The sequence below is a fragment of the Suricata suricatta genome, chromosome 13 (assembly GCF_006229205.1).
Source record: "Suricata suricatta isolate VVHF042 chromosome 13, meerkat_22Aug2017_6uvM2_HiC, whole genome shotgun sequence".
Classification (NCBI taxonomy): Eukaryota; Metazoa; Chordata; class Mammalia; order Carnivora; family Herpestidae; genus Suricata; species Suricata suricatta.
Window position 1 is genome coordinate 7,233,422 of NC_043712.1, and position 9,218 is coordinate 7,242,639.

The 9,218-nt window shown below is 57.7% G+C and overlaps 1 protein-coding gene across 1 annotated transcript in view; it reads left to right on the forward strand.

Moving 5' to 3' along the window:
• The window catches only part of FAM102A (family with sequence similarity 102 member A), a 34,142-nt gene that overhangs the window by 18,799 nt on the left and 6,125 nt on the right, over window positions 1-9,218 (forward strand). The window contains exons 2-6 of the mRNA XM_029919596.1: window positions 3,655-3,775; window positions 4,035-4,064; window positions 5,995-6,111; window positions 7,907-7,953; window positions 8,075-8,226. Coding sequence (XP_029775456.1) covers window positions 3,655-3,775; window positions 4,035-4,064; window positions 5,995-6,111; window positions 7,907-7,953; window positions 8,075-8,226 — 467 coding nt within the window. The remainder of the gene's footprint in view (window positions 1-3,654; window positions 3,776-4,034; window positions 4,065-5,994; window positions 6,112-7,906; window positions 7,954-8,074; window positions 8,227-9,218) is intronic.

The window sequence follows — 9,218 nt, forward strand, 5'->3', positions numbered from 1 at the left end:
TGAAGTCACACACTCAACCAACTGAGCCACCCAGGTACCCCTGAAATCCAGTACTTCTATCTTTTGTTTTGTCACCTGTTCTTTAGCTGTCCTATCTGAGAAACTCTTTCTTAATTCCAGATCACAAAAACTTATTCTGTATTTTTTCTAAGAATTTCATGGTTTGGGCTCTTTTTTTTTTCTAAGTTTTTATTTTATTTTGAGAGAGAGCATGCACGCAAGTCGGAAAGGGGCAGAGAGAGGGAAAGAGAATCCCAGGCAGGCTCCACACTGTCAGCACAGAGCACGATGTAGGGCTCAAACTCACGAACCACAAAATCAATCATGACCGGAGCCAGTCAGTCAGTTGCTTAACCGTCCTGAACCACCCAGGTGGTTAAGAGTTTGGCCTCTTTGGGGGCGCCTGGCTGGCTCAGTCGGTTAGGCGTCCAACTTCAGCTCAGGTCATGATCTCGCGGTCCGTGGGTTCGAGCCCCACGTCAGGCTCTGTGCTGACAGCTCAGAGCCTGGAGCCTGCTTGGGATTCTGTGTCTCCCTCTCTCTCTGCGCCTCCCCAACTTACATTCTGTCTTCCTCCCTCAAGGAATAAACAAATAAATAAATAAAATAAATAAAACATTAAAAAAAAAGACTTTGGGCTCTTATATTTAGGTCTTTGATTCATATTGAGTTGGTTACTGTATGTGGCGTGAGACACGGGTCCTACCTCATCTCTTGCACAGGAAAGTCTCATTGTCCCAGCAACTTTTGTTGAAGACTGCCCTTTCCCCCACTGGCAGGCACCCTTGCTGAAAGTCAATTGACCATAAATGTGAAGGTTTTTTTCTGAGCTCTTAATTCCATTCTGATGATCTGTGTGTCTCTCCTTAGGCCGGAACCGTCTTTTCTCGATCATGGTAGCTTCGTAGGAGTTTTGCAGTCAAAGGCATTGGCTCCTTTAATTATGTTCTGCTCTACTTTTTCTAGATGCTTTGACAGTTCTGGTCCCTTACATTTCCAAGGTTTAGGATCGATGTGTCCACTTTCAACAAGGGAGCCAGCTGAGATTGTGTTAAAGTTTTAGAGCAATTTGCGAGGATTGTCATACCGAAACAGGACTGTGGGACGTGCCTCCGTTATTTAGGTCTTCTTGAGCTTCTTCCCATCGTGTTTTGTAGTTTTCAGGATATATATTTTGTACTCCTTTTGTGAAATTTGATTGTATTTATTGTATTCTTTTTGGCTGTACTGTAAATAGAATAATTTCCTTCATCTCACTGTGGATATTCACTAGTATATAGAAATAATCGATTTTCGTTTATCGGTCTTGTATCCTCAAACTTTGCTAAACCCTTGTATGCTGGTAGTTTTTAGTGGACTCTTCGTCATTTTCTACATTCAAGCTTGAATTATCTGCCAATAAGGAGAATTCTAGTTCTTCCCCTCCACTACCATTTCTTCTTCTGTTTTGCTTGACCTCGGCTTTGTCCCACCACGGTGTAAGCTGGCCGCTGCCATGGTCCCAGTGCGCAGGGCTGGGGACCAGCACATACTTGGGTGAATGGGTGGGACCGGTATGGTTGGGGCAGGGGTGCTCCCCAGCCAGGACACCCACTTCTGGAAGGTCCCTGCCATGTCTGCTGGGGGTTGGGCACTCTCCTTCCCCTCATGTCTAGCCCTGAGCTTTTCTGTTTGTCCCAGAGCTGGGGCTGCAGGGAGTTGCTGGAGCTCACCTTCCTAACAAGGTCAGAGCACGTTGATGACAGTCCCTCTGGTTCCCTAGTGTCTTCATCAGATGAGACACGTTTCACGGGCCTCCCCAGCCTGGGCCCTTCGAGGGGCCCGCGATGCTCTCCGGTGCCCACCAATGCGTGGGTGGTGTGCCTGTTTTATCCGTGAGGGTGGAGAGGGGGAGCCCTGGCTGAGTCACTCAGTGATCTGAGGGCTGTGAGCCCAGGTCTGCCTGACCCAAGTCCTGTTGTCCCTTGTCACGGCCCTGACAGGATGTCGAGTCAGGAGGGGGCTCCTGAGAGAGGCTTGGCGCAGGAGTTTTCATAGCCAAGGAAACCAAAGTATATTTGTCCCTCATTCATGCCGTTTCCTCTGCCTGGAACCGTGTCCCCCGCCAGCTACTCCCCTCTCTTCATTCCTGTCTGAGCTTGAATGTCACCCCCCCCCCCCAGCCAGTCATCTACCCTGACTCACCCTTTCCCTCCACCCTCTCCTGGTGACACTGAGTCATCACTGGGGTAACTGTCATTGTCGGTCTGTGAATAAAGTCCGCCGCAGGCTAAGTACCTGTCACTCAGAGACGCGGGTGGGGTCTCAGGTACTTCGCAAGGCACTGCTGGCCCCGGAACCCTGGTGGGCTGCCAGGCCTCCCCCGGCTCTGGCCTGTGAACGAAAGTGATGGCCGAATGCTTTGACTGTGGTCCGACAGTTCTGGGTCCAAATCCTGCCCTGTCGGTCCCTGGGGATGTGATCTGGGGCAGTCTCTTGGGCCCCAGTGCCCTCCGCTGTAGAAGGGGTGGCACAGAGCCTGTCTGAGCTCATGGGAAGAGCACACACCCCCACGTGCACATGATGCTCCGCTGGCACTGGCCCTGGCCCTCCACCCGCAGGCCCCAGTCTGGCATGGCAGCTAACATGTGATCCTCCAGTCCCCCAGGGGGTGGGGTGGTCACTTCCTCATCTGTCCACGTGGCTGTTCTGTTAAATGGGATGATGAAGCGGGAGATAATGTCTCTCACCCGTCCCTTCCATGGCCACGTCTTCCTGAGCATGGGCTCTGCCAGGCGGGGAGCCGTGCAGGCTCGCCACTGCCACCCCAGGTCCCGCCGAGCAGCCCGGAGACGCTGGGGGAGCTCCAGGGCACGAAGCATTTCCCAGTTGAGAGCAGGTTGCAGTTTTCGGCGTGTGATACTCCCCAAGTGCAGCACCTCACCCCCCGGTTCGTGTCAGGAAAGCTGAGGACCCCAAGTTGGTGTCTCAGGCCGGTATGGTGAGCATGAAGCATGCAGCCCTTGGGGCCCCCTGCTCAAGCTGTCAAGTCCCTGTCCTGCTGTGCCTGTGGGGAGCCTCGGGCCAGAGCGCTAGCCCCCGAGCTCCGGTGTCTGTGAATGTGGGGCTGGGCTCAGGATGGCACCTGTCCCAGACACCGATGGAAGAGCGGGTGTGATCGTGGGTCTCTGGCCCTGGGAGCAGCCCCACTAAAGTGCCATGAGGGCTGTCCGGCACATTTTACTATCATCGTTGTTGTCAGTGGCAAAGAAACAGTCTCCGGTCTCCACAGGCCAACTGGTTCCTGACTGGGTGGGACTGGGCAGTTCACCTCGCTTTTCATCTGCCAGGGAGGGTCAGGGGCCAGTGGGAGATGGTAGCAGAGGAAGGAGCCACAGAACAAGGGGAGAGAGCAGTGCTGGGAGCAGGGGCAAGGAGTGGCTGCCTCCAGCCTGACCTCACCCCTACCTTGTGTTTTTTTCACTTTTAATCGCTTATTTTTGTTTGTTTTTGCAACACTTACACAGGCATGTTTTTTTAGGAGAACACAGTCAGTCTGTGATACAAAGTAAAAAGCAGGAGCTCCCCTCCTCCCTCTCCTCCCTAAAGGCCAGCCTGTCCCTGATACCTGTCCCAACCTGCCTGCTTGTGTTCACCTGTCTGTGTGCCCTGCAGGGAGGAGGTGCGGGAGAACTGTGTGCGGTGGCGGAAGAGGTTCACCTTCGTGTGTAAGATGAGCGCCAACCCGGCCACCGGCCTGCTGGACCCCTGCGTCTTCCGTGTGTCGGTGCGCAAGGTGAGGCTGGGCTCCGGGGCTGAGGCTGGAGGCCCAAGACCAAGGCGGGGGGGGGGGGGGTGAGGCCACTGGTCCAGTGGCTTCAGGCCCATCCCCTGACCTGTCCCCTCGAGAGAGCACAGAGTGAGTCGCTCTGCCCCTTGCCTAGTTGGCCCCCCCCAGCGGCCAGATTCGGTGGGGGTGGGAGGGCCCCTGGGGAGACACTTGAGGTCTCTTAGATTCCTTAGTTACGCTGCTGTTTGCATCTCTGTCTCTACAGGAGCTGAAAGGCGGGAAGGCTTATTCCAAGGTGAGTGGGGCTGAGATGAAACAGGCCTGAGAGAAGCTCCCAGAAGAACTTCCAGCCCCTTCTCTGCCCCAAACAGAGACACTCAGCTCTGCACGAGATGCATTCGTTTTTGGAAATCTCTTCACTGATCGTCTTTGCACTTAATATAGGGGGTCCCATGTGCTTGTCGAAACACAAATGGCACAGAAGTTTAGAGTGAAAAGGGCAGTTCCCACCCCTTCCTCTGTAGGCTTCCTACCCACATCCCATCCTTGGCTTCGTTAAGGTCTCCAGAACGTTTAAGAAAGTTGGGAAGCAGACCCACAGAGCAGTGAACAAAATATGCGTGTGTGTGGTTTAGAGGCGTGCAAAACGTGTACTTGCTTCCCGTACGTGCCCTGGTGTGCACGCAGACAGGTCTTCAAATACACAAAAGGGACTTGTTCTAAACACACTCTATGGCGTGGCTCCCACTTGCCGGTCCTCTGTGGTCATGTCGTCGTGTCCTCACAAATTCCTCTTGCGTCCAGCAGAGGCAGCGGTGCCTTGTACGGCTGGGTGCTTGGTGCTCCTCCAGCCCCCGCTCTTGCACATCCTTGTTGCTGTTTGCACGGTGCCCGCTGGGGAAAGTGGGAGAAGGCGGCTCTGAAAGGGTCTCCCCTGGCTTCGAATAAACCTGCTCTGCCCTGGACCCCCTCCCTGGTGGGGGACTCACAGCCCACCCTCCATGGGCCCTGGGAATCGGCCTGGCAGCAGGGGGTGGGCTCAGTCCGGAGGGGAAATGCCTTTGCCTCACCTCACCCTGTGTGGCAGGCGTGGCCCTTCCCACTGACCGGAGCTCAGGAAGCTCATCGTTCTGGGCCATGCACTCTGCCCTGGCCTGGGCACTGGTGGCCGTCCCCAGAAGCAGGGCAGGCTGGCTAGGAACATGGGCAAGGACAGCTGCCCAGAAGGAACTACCAGCCTACGGCTGGGGCAACCCACCTCCACCCAGCAGGCACTTAGCAGGTGCCTGGCGCGTGTCAGACCTGCAGGCCCTTCCCTTCTGTAATCAAACGTCCTTGACCAGCCCCGTTCCTGTTCTCCCGGGAAGGAAGCTGGGGCCCAGAGGGGCAGCTAGACTTGGTGCTGGTAGGGCCTGGCCCCGGGCCTGGCTCTGCTGGTTAGGCTGTGTGGGGCCCTGGGCACATCACTTACCCAGAACCTTAGTTTCCTCCTCTGCCAAATAGGGGCCCCTGGGACTTGATGGCAGGGCGAAGATGTGAGCCCACCAAATTGGATTCTGGCATACATGCCCCTAAACTCAGCAGTAGAGAGTTGCATGCAGCAGGTGGCCAGTAAATGCCACTTGTTGGTGTGGTTGTCCCCCAAGTCCCTAATCTGACCACCCCTCCCCCGCCTTAACTCAGTTTCCTGCCCACAGGTCCGGAGACCTGGCTTCTATCAAAGGCTTTCTTAGCGCCTACATTTTGCTCTCAAATGTTCTCCCACTTTCCTCTGTGTCCCCAGTGCCTCTCTCTGTGTCCCAGAACACCCAGGTGTTCCCGCCAGCCCCCCACTCCAACCTCCGTGAGGGACTCCTGCCCCCCCATGCCAAGTTCCCACGGGCCTTCCCTGCCCCCTGCATGCTGGCCTGGCAGCTCCCACAGCACAGCCTTGTTTCCTAGGGAACAATGCTTCTGTGTCACAGACAACAATGTCCTTTCATCTCTGGCACTGCCCCAGTGCACGCTGGGATGTGGCACAAAGGACGCTTTGTGTAGCTCAGGGATGTGAGCTCCAGACCAGCCTCTGTCCTTGGGTGCCATTATGCAACGCTCCGTCTGGGCTGTGGGGCGGGTCCGGGGGACCTGCCTGCCCCCCTAACCTTGACAAGTTAACCCTTGTGCCGCCTGCCGTGCGTGCGCCCACACCCTCCACGGCCTCCCACACTCTCCTCTGTCCCTCCCAGCTGGGCTTCACCGACTTGAACCTGGCCGAATTCGCAGGCTCGGGCTCCACAGTGCGCTGCTGCCTGCTGGAGGGATATGACACGAAGAACACACGTCAGGACAACTCCATCCTCAAGGTACCAGGGGGCCCCCACTGCCTCTTTGCCCCTCCCAGCAGAGGAGCCCAGGCAGACCTGCTCCTCATCAGAGTCCCCAGGTTCCCATCCCTCAGAAGCCTGGCTCTGCCACTGCCCTCAGTTTCCCCATGGAGGGTCGGGGTGGACCCCAGTGGTCTCGCTCAGGGTTTGTTGAGCACTTGTGGTGAGATGAGCATCTCATGACCCCTGACGACAGCCCCATCAGATGTGGTGGCTGGTTTGGTCCCAGTTTTGCATAGGATGGGGTTGTGGCACAGAGGCCTCATCATTTGCCTGGGGTCACAGGCAGAGCTGACGCTTGACCCCCCTGCTGGTGGCTCCACGGTCCAGCTCCCAACCTTTGCTCCATATGACACAAGACCGCCTGACCTTGCGGTGGAGGGTCAGTGTGCGGGAGAACACCCGGCAGACCGAGGGTGGCCGCTCCGAGAGCCCAGCCACGGCGCGTTGCCGGTGGCCAGGGCAGCTCCCTTCCTCCAGGCAGCCAGCTCTCTGGCCTCTTAGGAAAGAGCTACCTGGGCATCCGCCTCGGCCACCACACCTCTCTTCCTCATCCACACGCCTTTGCACCCGGTTGAGAAAATAGCCTTGTCCTAACCACACCTCAGACGAGCCGGCCCAGCGAGAGCGGGTTGTGCTTGAAGCAGAGCCAGACTGAGGTGGCGGATGGGCCCACTGCAGCCCCAGGCCCTTTGCAGAGAGAACCAGAGGCACCCAAAAGGGCCAGGCTAGTCGTGGTGGGAGCCGGGACCTTTCGGCCCTGTGCAGCCTTAGGCAAATCAGGGGGGCCAGAGGAGGGTGCAGGTGGCTGCAAAGCCGGCTTCCCCACGTCCTGTCTGCAGGGCTTTGGGCCCTTACTTCCCTTGAGTCTGTTTCTGAGTCCTGCTCCCCTCGTCTACAGCCGGGGGCCATCACCTACTTTGTAGGCGCTATCACAGCCAGATGAAATAATTCATTAAAAAAAAGTCTCAGGGACGCCTGGCTCACTCAGTCTTGGAGCACGCGACTCTGGATCTCTGGGCCATGAATTCGAGCCCACGTTGGGCATACAACTTACTTAAAGCAACAACAAAAGCCTCAGCCCAACGATGTCCGTTTTTGCCAGTGTTGGCACTGGGTCATGAGCACCCATTTCCTACCTCATCACCCTCTCCCTGTCGCTTTATCTCAGCCCAGACTCGGGGCCCCAACCTTGCCTCGTTTGGGCCCTTGATCTCTGCCCTGGTGGATAATGTTCATTCACTGATAGCTTCTTGTTTGCTTTACTCAAAACACTTTCTTTCATGAAGCCCCCGCCCTCCGGGTTTGACTCTGTGGGCACCCCATCTCCCACTCCTGCCCACCGTGTTGTGCCTGGTGACCATCCCCCCACCAGGTGGGCTTTGTGAGCCTCCCTCCTGCCTGCCTGCCGTGCAGAGCGTGCCCTCACCCACTCCGAGGCCGTGAGCAGGCCCCGGGGCTGGAGAGGGACTGCGGCCCCCTCCTCGGCACAGTTTTAGGGAAACAGTAGCTAACTTTTTCTTTTGGCGCTCACCGTGTGCCGGGCCTCACGTCCCCAAGTCCCCTCCACTGTCTCAGGAGACAGGTGTCAGAATCGGTTCTGCCCTCCACCCATGGAAGCGGGGACTCGGTGTGGTTCGGTGGCTTCAGCAGGGCCAGCGAGGGGGAGAAGCAGGATCAGAGGCCAGCCTGTCTGAAGCCAGAGCAGGCGGGCCACAGGGAGGCCCCTGGGTTGGGGGTGGGTATGGTGTGTCTGAGCTCTCCCTCTGTGCAGGTCACCATCGGAATGCTCCTGCTCTCCGGAGACCCCTGCTTTAAGACGTGAGTGTGGGCACAGGCCGTGGGGGGCCACGCAGGGACTCTTCCTGCCTTTGGGCTCTGGGGCTCCCCTGTCTGACCCCAAGCATGGGGCACCCCAGTCACAGCCATCTGCGCTCCTCAGGCCACCGTCCACCGCCAAGTCCATCTCCATCCCGGGCCAGGACTCCTCCCTGCAGCTGACGCGCAAGGGTGGCGGGACCGGCAGCGGCAGTGGCACCAACTCCCTAACGGGATCCCGGCCCCCCAAGGCGAGGCCCACCATCCTCAGCTCAGGTACCGTTCTCCACCTGCCCTGCTCCTCCCTGGGGCCCAAGACCCAGCTCAGTGTCCCCAGGTCCCAAGGGGGACGCTCGCTGAGAAGAGAAGTGTTGGGATGGTGTTTACACCGGGCCATGCTTCCAGCGGCCGATGTCTGAGCCCTTCCCGCACGCCAGACACCATGCAGGGCCCCAGGATTACAGCAGCGCCCTGGCCTCGGGCCCTGTATTGTTGGTCAAACAGGAAGTAAGCCCAGGTCACCTTCAGGTGTGACAAGAGCTGTGACAGGCATCGGAAATGCCTGGGAACAATCAGGGAGGCGACCCCGAGGAACTGGCATTTCAGCCGGATCTGCAGAGTGGGGTGCGGGGCAGTGCTCCTGGCAGAGGGCTGTGCCCTGAGCCCTTTTCTCCCACTTGCTGCTGACCCGGACAGGCCATTCTGCCTCTCCGGCCCCCGAGTCCTCCCCTGACTTGATGCAGTAGTGACTGCATCCTGGCTTGCCTCGGACGGAGATTGGCCGAGCTCACACGTGTGCCTTGCCTGGCACACGGTATGTCCTCCGTATATTTCCCAGCACTGGGTTTCTATTAAATTACCATTATCACGAATGTCGTAAAAGACTCGGACGCCTAAATCCACAGAGACAGCATGGCGATCGGGATGAGGAGGGGCCCCAGGAGAGGGGGCTGCAGCCTCCTCCCCCGCCACCCCGTGTCTAGTGCTGTGCATGGTGAAGCACCCCCCCACAGTGCAAGCCTTGGCCCCGGTACCCCGTCCCTGGGGGTGCACCCGGAGCACGTGCCGCCCTAATTTGCACCGTGAGAGTGATTAGAGAGGGCGGCTGGGCCTCCAGCAGCCCAGCGGATGTATGCTGAGTGATCCTGCCCCCAGGGCGGCTGGGAGCAGAGAGGGCCCTGACCTCAAGGGCCAGCTTTGTTCCTCCCATGCTTTTCCTGTACACTCAGTCAGGTAAGGCCTAGAGCGGAAAGCCTGCCTCAGCCTGG